At 45.0% G+C, this 14875-nt stretch overlaps 1 protein-coding gene across 11 annotated transcripts in view; it reads left to right on the forward strand.

Moving 5' to 3' along the window:
- Positions 1–14875, forward strand: part of TANC2 (tetratricopeptide repeat, ankyrin repeat and coiled-coil containing 2) — a 195997-nt gene that overhangs the window by 148291 nt on the left and 32831 nt on the right. For all 11 annotated transcript variants that reach the window (XM_032091741.1, XM_032091740.1, XM_032091744.1 and 8 more), the window contains 2 exons: positions 1330–1937; positions 13640–13748. In XM_032091741.1, coding sequence (XP_031947632.1) covers positions 1330–1937; positions 13640–13748 — 717 coding nt within the window. The remainder of the gene's footprint in view (positions 1–1329; positions 1938–13639; positions 13749–14875) is intronic.

The following is a 14875-nucleotide window of genomic DNA, read 5'->3' on the forward strand; positions in this document are numbered from 1 at the left end:
GGATTTACGTCCATGTCCCCAGGCTCACCCTACAGCTTTGGAAGGATCTAATCCATCATCGTTTATTCATGTCAATAAATGCTTATCAGCAATGAATTCAGATCATTTTGTGAGACAGCTCACATGCCAATAGGCCCCGACTCATGGAGCCATGAGGAAGGCAGGGCCTGATGTCTCTCAGCCTGTGCAGCTAAAGAACGTCCTCAGCTCCATGTGGAAGGGCAAAGGAATTTGGATCTTCATTCCTTTCAGCATGACCCAGAGCAGGATGGTTTCGGTCTGGTGGAGTCAATGTTGGGCCAAGACGTTGCTCAGCTCAAAAGGACTGTCATGAGCAGGTGTGGAAGCTCAGCAGGGAGCTGAGTCTGGTTTCAGCCCCATCAGGGCAGCCAGCCCCCACATAGTCCTTGTCACTGGGAGTGGCAGCTGCTTCCCAGGATCCAGGAGAGCACAGACTATTTGCTGTTCAGTGCTGAGGTCCATTTTTTGCTCAGTAATCGAGTAAATTAAATATCATTTGGAGGAAATCTTTTTGTAATTGTAAGTAAATTGCATCCCAATGGCTTGAATTCCTCATTTAATTAGGACTTTTGCATCCCTATAGTCTTCACTGCAGCTTGGGTTCGCACTGTGCTCGTCCTCTATTTTCTTGGAGAGCTTATGGCTTTTCTGGAGTCGACCTTGTACAGATCTGTTGCATCATTTTTCCTCTCCTCACAGCGGCTGAGAGCACATGAGGCAAGAGTTCCTTTGGGAAGGCCTTTGACGGTCTTTGGTTTATGTTGGATCAGGGAGTTCAGTATTTGAGCATTCCCTGCGCGCAGTGTCCTGCAGCAGACAGACGTCACTGCTTTGCACTGGAAAATACTCACTGTTATCTGTCCTGACATTTCCATGCATCTGTGGGATGCAGAAGGATGCTCCCAGGGAGGTTCTTGGTCTCAGCTTCAGCAAGTTTCTCGTGGCCTCAGATCTGTCATCTGGATGTCCATTCCCTCTGACAGGACAGCAAAAGAGATGGGAGGTCAGTCCGTGGTTGGGAATAGGAATAACAGGGGCACTGCTCTGTGTGAATTTACCAGCCCTTTCCACGGATGTAGTATTAAAAACAGTGTCCTTTGTTTTTATTGCAGTCATGTTTCACACACAACCTGCTTGCTTATAGATGAGAGTGTGAGGCCTTGAGTGCACAAACTGCTGTTTGTGTTCTTGCCCTGATGAAAGGTCTTAAAGGAGTCTCAAAGGTGCTATTGTAGTAGAAATTAAGTTTACTTAATGAATAGTAAACGCTGCCAGCATGAGTATCTTTCTTTCTTTCTTTCTTTATAGGAGATAATTAAGATGTTGCCCTTCCACAGAATATTTTTGGATAGACTGGAAGAGAATGAAGCCATCGACCAGGACCTGCAGGCTTACATCCTTCATCGGATACACAGCAGCTCGGAGATCCAGAACAACATCTCACTCAATGGCAAAATGGACAATACTACGTTTGGCAAACTCAGTTCTCACCTCAAAACCTTGAGCCAAGGGTCCTACCTATACCTGAAACTTACTTTTGATCTTATAGAGAAAGGATACCTAGTTCTAAAAAGCTCCAGCTACAAAGTGGTCCCAGTGTCCCTGTCCGAAGTGTACCTGTTGCAGTGCAATATGAAGTTCCCAACGCAGTCTTCCTTTGATCGGGTCATGCCTCTCTTGAACGTAGCAGTGGCTTCTCTGCACCCATTAACAGATGAACATATTTTTCAGGCCATTAATGCAGGTAACATTGAGGGCACGTTGGAGTGGGAGGACTTTCAGCAGAGGATGGAGAACCTTTCTATGTTTCTTATCAAACGTAGAGATATGACGCGAATGTTTGTTCATCCCTCTTTCCGAGAATGGCTTATTTGGAGAGAAGAAGGTGAAAAGACCAAGTTTCTTTGTGATCCAAGGTAAGCAAATGCTTTGAGAAATCAGAGCTTACCAATGTGTTACTCTGCACTGTTACCTGAATAATTTTATTTTCCAAGGTTGCACGTGGCTGCAGTTACCCAGCTTTGCTCTGTGTACACTGTAGGTCTCTACATTCTGTACTGGTCATCTGAGATCTTTATGTTGTTCATGGAAAGAAACAAACACTCCATGGCACACACCTGACTTGGCAAACCTAACAGTCATCTTTAGAATTAGATGAGCTGTTCCTCAGAAGGCCCCAGGCTATCTAGCTCAGTTAGCACCAGGGGCAGGTTACTCCTGCCAGCTCAGTCCTGGAGAAGGGGAATCATCATCCCTTTCTCCAAAGGTATAAAAAGCACAGGAAGTGGAAGATAGGAAGTGGAAAGATGGGGAGCGTCGATACATCTTTTGCAGTTGCTTCTTTTTCAAGCTGTGCTCCTCGTAGGTCTACTAAATGTTTTTTTGAAAACAAAGTAAAGAGCAGAATCATTCTGTAGTGATTTTGGATTGTAAATGCATCTGTAATCTCTATCCTGACAGCAGCTAAGTTCCTGGCTTAGCTCACAGGGAACAGAATTTAATCACAGTTAGATTTATATTCTCTAAACCCAGTGATCTCTATTAACAACATTACTTTTGTTTCCAGTGATGAGTGGAAGCAGACAATCTGACTGTAATTCTTGTACTTTATCCCCGTAAGTTTTGCTCCATTTTTATGCCCATTTCTTAAAATATGATTATAATAATCAGGGAAACACTCAGATTCAAAGATGTGTCAGTGACCCGATGGTCAGTCTGAAGACAATCTCATGGTATCTGCTGGAGCTGGAAAGCACCTGGCTGATCAAGGCAACTGTGGCTGTTAGTGGTGTCAGAGTAAGTTACCACTTTAAATTTTGAGGTAAACAGGCTGCAGTAGAAAAATATGAAATAGCTCCTCCCAATGGGCATCTTCTTGTTTTTATTAGGTTCTGACAATATTCCTGTTGAGTGAGCCCTTGGTAAAGTATCTCACAGCAGCAGGTGCCTTTAAAACAGTTCTTCAGTATCCTTACTTGGAAGTCATTAAGTGCTTGTCACCAGGTATTGCTATTCTGCCCTGTTCGCAAGGTCTGTGCAGTGCTTGCTCCAGTGAAGCTGAGAGCTTCCTCCATCCCAGTTGCTCCCACCTGGTGCTACTGGTTTTGTCTGGCATGGCTGTAAGAGAGCTTGCTGTCGGCTGGGTAAGGGGACGGCAGCCAGAACTCCTGGCAATTGTCACTGATCACACAGCACCTGCCAGAATGATCCCGAACAAGAGCAGCTCAGAAAAATCACTGCTTTCCAAGTGACTGCTTTCCATCATTACCATGGAAAGAGAATCCAGGTGCAGGATGCTTCCCTGGTGGGTGAGGTGTGTATTGGGTGCTGTGGGTGGCAGCAGTGCCTGTGGGTGAGTAACCTGGGGACTGTGGTTCTCTGCATCCAGAAATTCCCTTCATCCTCACAGCGGTGGGAAAGGGCACTCTCAGAATACCAGATTCAGAAGGAAATTCAGATGTGCTGCATTTTAGATGGTTTTGCACTGAAACAAAGCATGTAATCAGCACAAAGGCACAAGTCAGACCGTGTTCACTCAAGTCACCAGAAAGATTTTTGCGCAACATTTGGGTTTGCTGCTGCCTTTCCCGAGCATCACGAACACATCGTGCTGCCCTCAAGACCATTTAGGAGATTTTCAGGTATCAGTTTTCATCTCATATGTGCCATTAATGTGAGGAAATTAATGATGACTTTATGGGGACCACTCATGCTCTGTGCAAGCAGGGTATCTCCACAGAGTTGACCTGACTTAGCTCCTTCCCACAGGCGAAAAGAAGTTCCAGTGCATCAACAGGCTCTCACTGCCATGGGCATGAGCCCCCATACATGCTGGAGGACTAATATATATCTCTGGTGTATGATGTGTACTAATTGCATTATGTTCTGATGGTAACTAATGAAACCAGATGCAATCCAGAGATTAATAGAGAGGGATCCCTGAGATTCAGCAGTGACACTCCTCAAAATCCTCCTGTCCAGCTGATATTGAGCTCAGAGCATGGGAAACCCTGAGTGACAATTAGGATAAGTAATGATTTTTCGTTTTATTTCTTGGAAGGGAGTCATAACTGCCCACTGACAGAGCTCACAGCAGTAGCCTGTGAAAATTTGCCTGCATCTGGTTTGTTCACAGCCAGATGGATTTCTTTCTGCTCACTTGGGAATTGAGAAGACCTGACCACTGTACAGAGCACTCCTCAGGACTCTCATACGTGGAGCTGTTTGACCGTACTGTGTCAATACGTGAAGAGTGAGGTTGCTGAGGCTGATATTTGTCCCCACGAGAAGAGCTTTGAAGTGAAATGTGGTTTTGTGAAGCTGCTTTTAACTGACTGGCCCTGACAGAGTGTCCAGGTGTGAGGCCATTACAAAGGAAATTGGGATAATGGGCCTCATGTCCACTCGTATCCCAGCACTGCAGCTGGGATAATCTTCCTGATTTCATTAGTGAGTGCGAGTTCACGTGTTCTCAGAAGCACGGAAAAGAGGGGAGGGGAGAGCAGGAACACAGTGGCCGGGAATTATCACATTTGTCTATGCTTTTAAGAAAAACAGCAGATCTCCGTCCTCTGGGGTTTTGGTTAGCCCATCGAGATGCTGACCCTCTTCTTTGAACCCTCATCATGCGTTTGCTGTCCAAAGCAGAGGCTGATTGGCTCTGAAGGGTAACGTTCTCACTGCTGGTCTCCCCAAAGAGGAACCCCTCCTAGCCCCTCCATTTTTTAACGCAGGGCTCCAGTGAGGCATTTGCCAGAGCACTTAACCAGCATTGCAGTAACGATCCCCCCAGCCTGTCAGGCCAGCACATCAACCAGGCAGCTTCCCTGACAAATAACATAAAACGTTTTAGGGAAAAACCCAATCTTTTGTGACTGGTACACGGAGAAAATGGTTCTTCTTGCACATTCCTCTTCCGCTTGTATTTCTAAACCTAAATCCTGCTCTAGTGCAGTGCTGCTTTCTGCCCAGACTTAATCAGAAACTTCCGTGCAATTATTTTCCATGCTTTTACAAGACTAATAAAACGTTTTATCCTTGTGCTGCTGCTGAAGGGGCTGTGAGCGAGACAGAAATAAAGTGATTTGCCCTGGCAAGGCAGTAAGAGAGCTGTAGTCAGATACGGACCCCAGAAGTGAAATTATTTTATCCAGATTTAAGTATAAGCATCTGAGTTACCTGTCTAGACTTGCTTTATAGTCAGAGGAGAGAAATTAGAGTGATTCATTTTATCCTGAGCTAAAAGGCTACAGTAGGTCAGATGAGGAATGCCTGGGAAGCATCTCCTCCAGCTGAGTTATGAGGAATCTCAGGATGAGGGGCTCCCCAGGAGATGTCTCCAGTATTGACAAATAAGGCTGGATGAGGTGAATGTCTCCAGGCTGCTCCTCTACCCCACACACAGGGCTTTGAAGCAGATTCACAGATTTTCTTTTCTTATACAGGAAAGCTAAGGTAGGAAAAAGATCCTCTCAGTGCTGTTGCCTGTATGAGTATCCCAGTTTGGGCTTTTGTGTCTCAGGGTGGCACTGGACCAACAAACATTGTGTGTGCTAGTGGTGGTGGTTGAGGGAAGAGGCACTTTGTGCTGCGTGGGGATGTCCCAGCATCCGTGGGACCATAGCAGAATGAAGCACTTTAGATCTTCACCTCAAGCGCTTCACCTCTGGCTTGGTGAAGCCAGACCTCACCTAATTTTAGGAACCTGCCATCCAGGTGTTGCTCAGGCAGTCATTCCCATCTCCTTGAGTCCTTGGAGCAGTTCGTGTGGCCTGTTGCAGCTGCTCACTGATGTGAGCTGAGCCCCAGCCCCCAGTCCCTGGACTGCTCTCCAGGGTCACCTTGGCACGGCCGTGCTGCTCCGCGGGGTGACCTGCGCAGCACTGGAACTTGGACCAGCTGGGAAGCAGCAGACGTGGTGCTTTTGGCATAGGTTTGCTCCTGGTTGCTGTTCCTAGGGCAGTGAATTTTGAAGACTAAGCACTGTATGAACCCACAACAAGGCCATTTCCTCACCTCTTCCCTCCTCTTCTACATCCACAAACCAAGTCTGTTTCTCAAACCCCAAATCAAGACACACTGCATGGATAAACATGCAGCAGCTATCCAGGCAAGAGGATGCAGCTCTCATCTAACACCCGAGTTGCCATGGTTTCTGGCAGAGCTGTCTTTTAGTACAATACTCTGTAGGTATTTTACATTTTCCTTTCTCTCTTGGGATCATATTGCAAGCGGAGACTTTTCCTACGCAAAATTAATGTTTTTGTGTATTACCTAGCAAAATGATAGAGTGAAGGCTTTAGAGAAAAATCAGGGGGTTTTGTTTTATTTTGATGTAATGCTGAATCTGATTGACAAATAACAGTCCTCAGTGTAAAGATAATTAATTTAGAAAGTTTGGAGAAAAAGAAGTTGGTGAAAGTGATATTTCTAACAATTCAGGGATACAACAAACAGCTTTAAATGGGGAGTTGGTCCTTGCATTGCACATCTTAACTTCTTAAAAATTACCCCCAGCTCAATCCCCCATATGGAGCTCACTTGGGCATTATGGTGCATGGATTAATTGATTTTCTTCCTCTTTTTTATTATAAGACTCTCAAAAGCTCTTAAAATACACTGATTGATTGTCAGCAGAAACAATCAAGTGTTCACCAAAACCCAGGGTAGGTCTTAAGTGTTTTCTCCACATCCATGTGGGATGGATTTTACTCAGCAAAGCAAAGGCAAATTGTTTGAATTCAAGGTGAGGCAGAATAATGGGTTCAGAATTTATTAGAATTCCTTATATATTAGGCAGAAAAGAAAAAATAATGCAGTGCCCACTGGCACCTTGTGGGGCCAGAGATGGAATAATCAGGTTTTCCAAATTGGTTGGCAGCAGCACCAGCTCTCAAGGGGCTGCCATCATTATTTGGCATTGCTTTACACTTGGAATTACCTCTCTTAGTGTCTTTTTCATTGCTTGAGAGTGCCAGTCTTGTAGCTCTGCAAGTGTTGTAGCTCACAGTGGGCTTTCTGAGTGCCCCCAGGTACAGGCACAGGCAGCACTCGCCAGATTGGCACAGCCACAAGGGACATGTCAGTTGTTTCCCCATCTCCAGCCATGGGCTGGATGCCACATGCCACCAAAATACATGAGGTCAGGTTATTTCCTTGCCCAGCCTGCTGTCTGGTCATCTGCACTTGTGCAAGGCCTGTACTGAGTTAGTGCAATTAATTAGCAGATTAACGTGGGATCTGGTTGTTCAAGATCATTTCCACAGCTCTAATTTTGGCAGAATTGTGGAGCACGGTAGAAGTGGTGGCTGAGTTGTCATTTGGGACAGAACTTCCTCTACACCCATTGCATGGGAATGAGAGTCCAACATTTCTTGCTCTTTTAATTTACCCCTCAAGCCATATTTAGTGAGTGCCATATTTGTGAATCACAGGGATGAGTCCATCATCATGTCCTCCAGTAAACTGGAGGGGCAAACCCAATCTGTTCACCAAGTATGGAGTGCTGACTCTGAGAATACAACTTCTAGGCTTCCCATGTGTCTTCCAGAATAAACTGGAACTTCCAGAATTTTTGACTGCATGACTTGGAACCCAATACATTTTAAAATGTAAAAAGAATGGGCAATAACTCAACAAAGTGAGTGTAGGAAATTTACCGTATGCAAATTCCACATCTCCAGCATCTCAAGATGTTAACTCTAGTCAGGGAATCACGGAGTGGTTTGTGTTGAAAGGACTTCAAAGCCCAGTTCCAGTTCCACCCCTGCCATGGGCAGGGACACCTCCCACTGTCCCGGGTTGCTCCAAACTCCGTCCAACCCAGCCTTGGACACTTCCAGGGATCCAGGGGCAGCCACAGCTTCTCTGGGCACCCTGTGCCAGGGCCTGCCCGCCCTCACAGGGAAGGATTTCTTCCCAATACCCCATCTAACCCTGCTCTCTGGCAGTGGAAAGCCATTCCCCTTTGTCCTGTTACTCCAGACCCTTGTCCAAAGTCTCTCTCCAGCTCTCTTGGAGTCCCTTTCTAATCTCACGCAGAAAGCAGAATTCAAAAATAAATTACTGAAGCCATTGGAAGCAAGTTGGGGATCTGTAACAGGGATTTAGCAGTGCAGCGAAGTGACTTTTCTGCAGGTTTCTCCTGAACTGCAGTCAGAGCTGCAGCTGCAGCATCAGTTGGAAGAGACGAGGAGAAAAGGCAGACAGATTATAAATGATAGCAGATGAGATGGAGAGCAGATGTGATCACTACCACCAGAAAGGATATCAGTGGAGCAGCTCGTTTTAACTGGCTCATTAGACATCAAACCTCAGCATTGGGATGCAGAGGGGGATTGAATATATTGCATGTCTTAAGTTACTGTCCTCATAAAATCTGTTCTTTTTCTTCTGGACTTTAAACTCCTGTCTGCTGGGCCATTTTCACTTCTAAATGGAAGAAAATATTCACAGAATAATCCATCCTGTGGCACTGAGCCACCAAGAAGAAAGGAGTGGAGAAAACTGATCAGCAGAAACTGATCGAAGAAAGAAATGTGACTAAAATTCTTCCTGTTATTTTATTCCTCAAATCCTAAGACCCACTTTTAGAGCAAAATCGTCTTCCAGCAGTGCAGGAGAAAGTAGCCTTGACTGTTTTGTTTGAATTTTTTTTATAATGTGAATTCCTTCCAAGTTAATTTGCAATTATAACATCAGAGGGAAACTACATTACAAAAAAATCAGTAAATCAATTTAGGTGATAAACTGTTCCTTCAAGAGGGGCTCATGGAGCTGAGCTTGGCCTCTCTGCAGCCAGGACAGACATCCAGATATCATTCTGCAAGGGAAGAGGCTCCGGGCTTTGTTGGAGCACACATTAGTCTCTGAACTGGAGTTATAACATTACACTTGGCAGAGCTGAATTAAATATGAATACACATCTTTTGAAGAGCAGATTCACTGGGCACAATGTCAGATCTCTTGATTTTGGACTGTTTTCATGGGATTAGTTGGAAGAAGGGAGATGTGGGTGTAAATCAGGGAATTTGGACTTTGGTAGTTCACAAGTGAACAGGACTGATTCTCATTTATTTTTTGCTTGTCTTTTGCTCTGGTGCTGCAAATGCCTTAACACTGGAGTACTTTTTCACCCTTCAAAATCTTTTTTACCTGAGGACTGAAAGAGTTTAGATGACACACATCTGGGAGCTTTCAATATTTTCTTTTGTGTTTAACCATTCTCCTTCACTGCTCTTTGGTCACATCAGTATTTTATCAGTGAGACTTTGTCCTTTTCCATCTGTGACATGAGGAATGGGGTCACCTAGGGACTGTGCTTCAAACTGAGAGAGAGTAGGTTTAAATTGGATATTAGGAAAAAATTCGTTCCTGAGAGCCTGGTCAGGCCCTGGCACAGGTTGCCCAGAGCAGCTGTGGCTGCCCTATTCCTGGAAGTGTCCAAGGCCACATTGGATGGGGCTTGGAGCACCTTTGTCTAGTGAAGATATCCCTGCCCATGGCAGGGGGCTGCACTGGATGGACTTTAGGGTCCCTTCCAGCCCAAGCCGTTCCATAATTCCACATAAGCTCATGTGCAGCCTTCTCTTATATTTGCCTTCCTTAGAGCTGCTGTAGGTGTGCACTAATTCATGCTGTGTAGGGCATTGGAATGATTAGAGACTTATCTTTATGTCTTTTTTACATATGTAAATATAAATATATGCTTACACATACATAATTATGTATCTATATATACACACGGCATGTATGTACATATGTACACACACCCAAACACATATGTGCCCATCTAGGCAGACTCCTGACCATTAGAGGAATCAATACAGGCACAGAGAGCAGACTAAAGCTGCAGGATCTGAGCTGGCAGGGCTATTAATTTTTCACAAAAAAAAAAAAAAAGAAATCTTACATTAAAAATAGAAAAATCTCTGATGATAAACTCTGCAGTGGTGAAATTCAAAGCAAATCATTTCACTGAGCTCCTTGATGTAGAATTCATTACTGCCACTCTGCTGTATTAAAAAAAAAAACAACCTTGTGCTGTTGCAGTCTGGTTTAGTTTCCAATTAATGTTGACAGAACAAGTATTTATCAACCAGCCCAAAGCCAAGGTCTGGGAAGCATTGCAGAGGTAATGTATCACTCATTAATACTGTACTTTATTCTGGAGTAGTTCATACATGCCTTATTCGTAACACCAAAGTCATGTCTATGATTAAATTCAGGTAAATACCCTTCCAACTGCAGCAGAGAAGCAATTTAGGAGCTGACTGGAGCCTGGGCTGGTGTGTCAGGCAGGAGCTGCACTTCAGCTCTTGCTGCGAAGAACAGGCACCTTAGAAGCTTCTGGATCATCAATTCATGCTTAGGATTAATGCAGTTACTGATCCATTCAGAGCCTTCCTAAATGTTCTCAAAGAGTTTTCCACCAACAAGCAAAAGCCTAGTATTATTTGCTGTCCTGTGATAATCCAGAGGCAGAGGGGCATCGCTGAAGGGTCCCTTTGCACAGGTGCTCACAATCTGGAGCAGAAAGACGCGGCTCCTGATCCCCTGCCTGAGCATCTCCCCAGAAAGGGAAGGAGCTGATGTGTTACACTGGGCATTCTGTAACACGATGTATCAAACAAGGAGGCAGTGGAAAAGAAAGATATATAGACCAACTCCTGGTAGATGTTTCAGAGATGTTTATTTCTGCAGCCCATGGCCGGGGCTCTGCCGAGGAACTGCCGCAGTCACGGGGCCCGAGGGTCCCTGCCCGCGCAGGGGAACACAACACAACCAACGGGGAACGAGGCTGAGCAGGGACAGGGAACCCCCTGCCCCCCTCCCAGGGCTACATGGCAGGGGGGACGAACCCCCACACTGATGGCTCTGAATCACGGAATCATAGAACCTTAGAATGGTTTGGGTTGGAAAGGACCTTAAGGGCCATCCAGTCCAACCCCCTGCAGGAACACCTCCCACTGTCCCAGGTTGCTCCAAGCCCAGTCCAACCTGGCCTGGGACACTTCCAGGGATGGGGCAGCCACAGCTGCTCTGGGCAACCTGTGCCAGGGCCTGGCCACCCTCACAGGGAAGCATGTTTTCCTAATACCTGATCTATACCTGATCTCTGTCAGTTTGAAGCCGTTCCCCTTGATCTGTCACTCCAGACCCTTGTCCAAAGTCTCTCTCCAGCTGCCTTGTCAGCAACCTACAAGTTCTTGAACTTGCACCACCAGTCTTTGGGTGGAGGTGAACACCTTGGCCCCTCCTCAAAGCCTGTCACGGCATTGTGAATCTGATGATTTTTTGGGATGGACTGAGTGTATTGCAGCAATCACAGGTTTTCATAATCTGGCTGAATGGGGCCAGGTTAAATCCAGCAATTGCTGTTCCACTTGACTTCCAGCAGTATCTGGCAACACTCAAGCTGTGTTTCCTAGTCACTTGTTTCCTGATCTGTTTCTCCTTCCTTCCTATGGACATTCCCAGAGGTTAACCAGTGTAATGAGCAAATGCATTTGTCTGTCTCCTCTAACAGGAGACCTGACGTTCTCCTCCCATTCCAAAGAAGGGGGGAGCCAAAGGAATGCAAGGCAACAAGCTGGGGTTACCTCGAAGTGCTATAACCACTCTCAGGGCCCTTCTGTTGTCCCAGCTTTTTGTGTTTTGTCCCTTCTGTTCGTGGTATATGGAGAATTCCCACAGCACAGATGCGTGGGATCAGAGGCGCTGCCCTGTGCACTAAGGCATCATGATGGATTTTCAGCACTCAGCTGAGGTATCAAAGCTGTGTTGTGATGGGCAGAGGCACCATCTGGAGAGGCTTCTCCTTCTTCAGTCATGGGAAGCATGGAGCAGTGGGATCCCGGCACGGGCCGTGTGCCAGGCCAAGGTGGGGAGAGCAGCTTGACAGGCAAAAAAAGGGGTTTTCTTCAATTTCTTTTTATGGTCAAGTCACCCTGAGAGTGAAAGTGCTGTCAGTCAGTAAAAACATTTCAGAAAACAGTTACTTGAGTTGATGGTGCCTCTATAAACAGAGCTGTGTTTTGGAATGAAGCACAACAGAATTCCCCACCAGTGCAACAGCTAACCTGTAAATGGGATGTGGTGCCCTCTCACCTGTCCAAACCTGGGGATCAAGTCCTGCCTCGTCAGAAAAATACGATTTTTTTTCATCCCACTCCTCCAGCAGCCACATTCCTGTCCTCCCAGCACCACGAGGGCTGACAGAGCATCACTGGGCTCTGCTCACACAAATTCATGTGTTACTGATCCAAAAGGAGGTTCATTGGCAGGGCTCGGGGGGCACCTTGCCAAACACCTGGCCAGGGCATTACAAGTCATTCACTTCTTTCCTGAGTTTGAGATGGGCAGTAATTCACCCTGAATGGGGATGAGCTGGTAAATCCCCACTGCTGTGAAAGCTTCTATCTTGTGTAATATTTAACTAGATGTCTGGCCGTCCAAAGTATTTCTTTGCTTTACCAGACAGGGATGAGCTAATAACATTTCCTGTCCTTAAAAGCCCTTTTAAAGCCACAGTTGATATAATATTTTATTTTCCTTGGCTGTAAGGGTTTGATTGCTTTTAGTGCAGTCACATTTTTGTGTACTTCCAGAAATGAAGTGGCTTAAAAGGACTCCCTTGGGAGCAGCCAGGGGCTTAAGGAAGAATATAATCTTGTTGGTAAAACCAAAAAAACATCACACAGACCACTGAGATCCCAGTGTGGAGCCTTGCTGGCTCCTGCCCTGCTTGCTGCATCTCCTGCTGTGGCATCCACGTGTGCCTGGGGCACCTGCAGGAGCAGGTATTTGTTGGTCTCACCCAGAAATGGTACTAAAACTTCACGTTTTTGCATCATGTGTGTTTTGTGTGGAGAATCATCTTCTTGCATCTTTGAGAAGATTCAGCCATTTTGAACTTGCAGTGTTACAAGATGGAAGTCTGTAAATATTTAAAGGTTTTAAAATGTCAATAGAAATCACCTCTAGTGACAGAAGTTATTGTCTCTTTTATTATATTTTGCCTTAAACAGGACTCGGTGTGTAGTTCAGTTAATTTGCTTTGGTTGTCAACCTGGTAGGGCATTGCCAGAAGCATCTTTATTACTGGAAAAGCTGGAGGTTGTGTTTAGAAAGGAGTTTTACAAAGAAATAAAGTTGTTTCACTCCACAGGACTGTCCACAGGGTAGAGAGTGCAGTTGTCATTTAAAGGACTTTTTATTCAAAGTGTGGATATTTTAAATATGGCATTTTTTATTTTATATTCAAGTTGGTTACGTGCTTTGCAAATGTGGTTCTCCTCTGTGAAATGACTATAAAAGTAACACTTCAGCTTTCATGACATTGTACCTGTGGTGTTTCTAAATTTACATCTGCTCACAGAAAATATATTGGGGCTTTTTTTGCTGTCTGCTGATGTCTGGGGGGGGGGGGGGGTTGAGCTGTCAGGGATCACCAATAATAAAGGGCACGATTAGTTGTTGGTTTACAAGTGAGAATTCAGCCAGCTCTGTTTCCCAAAGCTGGATGTGGTTGAAGGATTAGCAGAAGCAAAAACTGTCCTCAAAGGTTGTTTCTTTGGTGTAATCAGAAATACTAACATACTTTTTCTTCTGATTTTAGGAGTGGCCACACACTACTTGCCTTCTGGTTTTCCCGACAAGAAGGAAAATTAAATCGACAGCAAACTATTGAACTGGGACATCACATTCTCAAAGCACATATTTTTAAGGTAACAAAAATTCAAATGAAGGTTTATGCCAACCTCATCCCCAGCACTGGCAGCACCCAGTCTCATCTTGTTGTGGGGTTGGTGTAAGAAGTGTGATTGCTTGAGGCTGCTGAAGCATGTAGAAGTGAGCTTTAGAAAATGGTATCTAAGAAATCCTTAAAATTAAACCCTCCTTCAGACTGTAAATTCAGCGGATAGCCTCCTTACCTAAAATTGCTCTTCTACCACAAGATGCTTCTTCCCCTGAAAGATAAGTTCTTGTAGCAGCATCTAGAAAAAAAGCAATCTCTTAAAAGGAGCCGTTTTGAAGAATCCAATGCAAAATTGAGGTTGTAAAGGGAAAATTTGATGGTTGTTGAGATTGGCTGATTGGTCCATCTTACTCTTCACACAGACATTTAAGACTTGGGCAATTGGAAGGCACACTTGGATGCGAGTATCAATATGACCCATAAACAAAGTACCATTCTTCCTGCTGGCCCAGGTACCAGAAGGTGGGAATGAGAGGGTGGATTTGTAAGGTCACAGGAAATACAGAATTTCTTACAACTGTTAGGACCTGTGGGTGCTTAACCCTAGGAAAAACAAGGCTGTATTTTCATCTGGTCGCTGTATGATTTTATAGACTTAAGAGCGTCAGCACTCCAGTTTCTCTTCCTAGAGCAAACAGTTGATTTCTGCTTTGTATCAGTCCTGTTGGATTTATTTATTGTATTCCCTGTGCCAGATTCACCATCAGGTGTAGCAGCAAAGTCTGCTTGTTTGGGAAGGCAATGGCTGGAGCCAAAGGGAAGAACCCCAGATTGGTGCATTGCCCCTCAGGGTATCAATTTCACATTTTCAGTTACATTCCCAAAGCCAAATTCAGCCCTGAGTTTACTGTTCAGCTGCCATTTATATCTGAATTTGGTTGCAAACCTTCTGCATTTCACACATCCATGGTGGAAATCGATTAACAGGGATTAAGACTCTGAGCAAATGACAATTTTCATTAAGTGGACAAGTTTCCCATAGATTCCAGGTTTAATTGAGCAATATATAGAATGGTAGAAAATGACAGGTAGTATATGACAAATGTCAGTCCAGCCTTCTGTTCTTCATCACTCAGCAGAATCCTTGGGTTTCCA

The sequence above is a fragment of the Corvus moneduloides genome, chromosome 26 (genome assembly GCF_009650955.1).
Source record: "Corvus moneduloides isolate bCorMon1 chromosome 26, bCorMon1.pri, whole genome shotgun sequence".
NCBI lineage: Eukaryota > Metazoa > Chordata > Aves > Passeriformes > Corvidae > Corvus > Corvus moneduloides.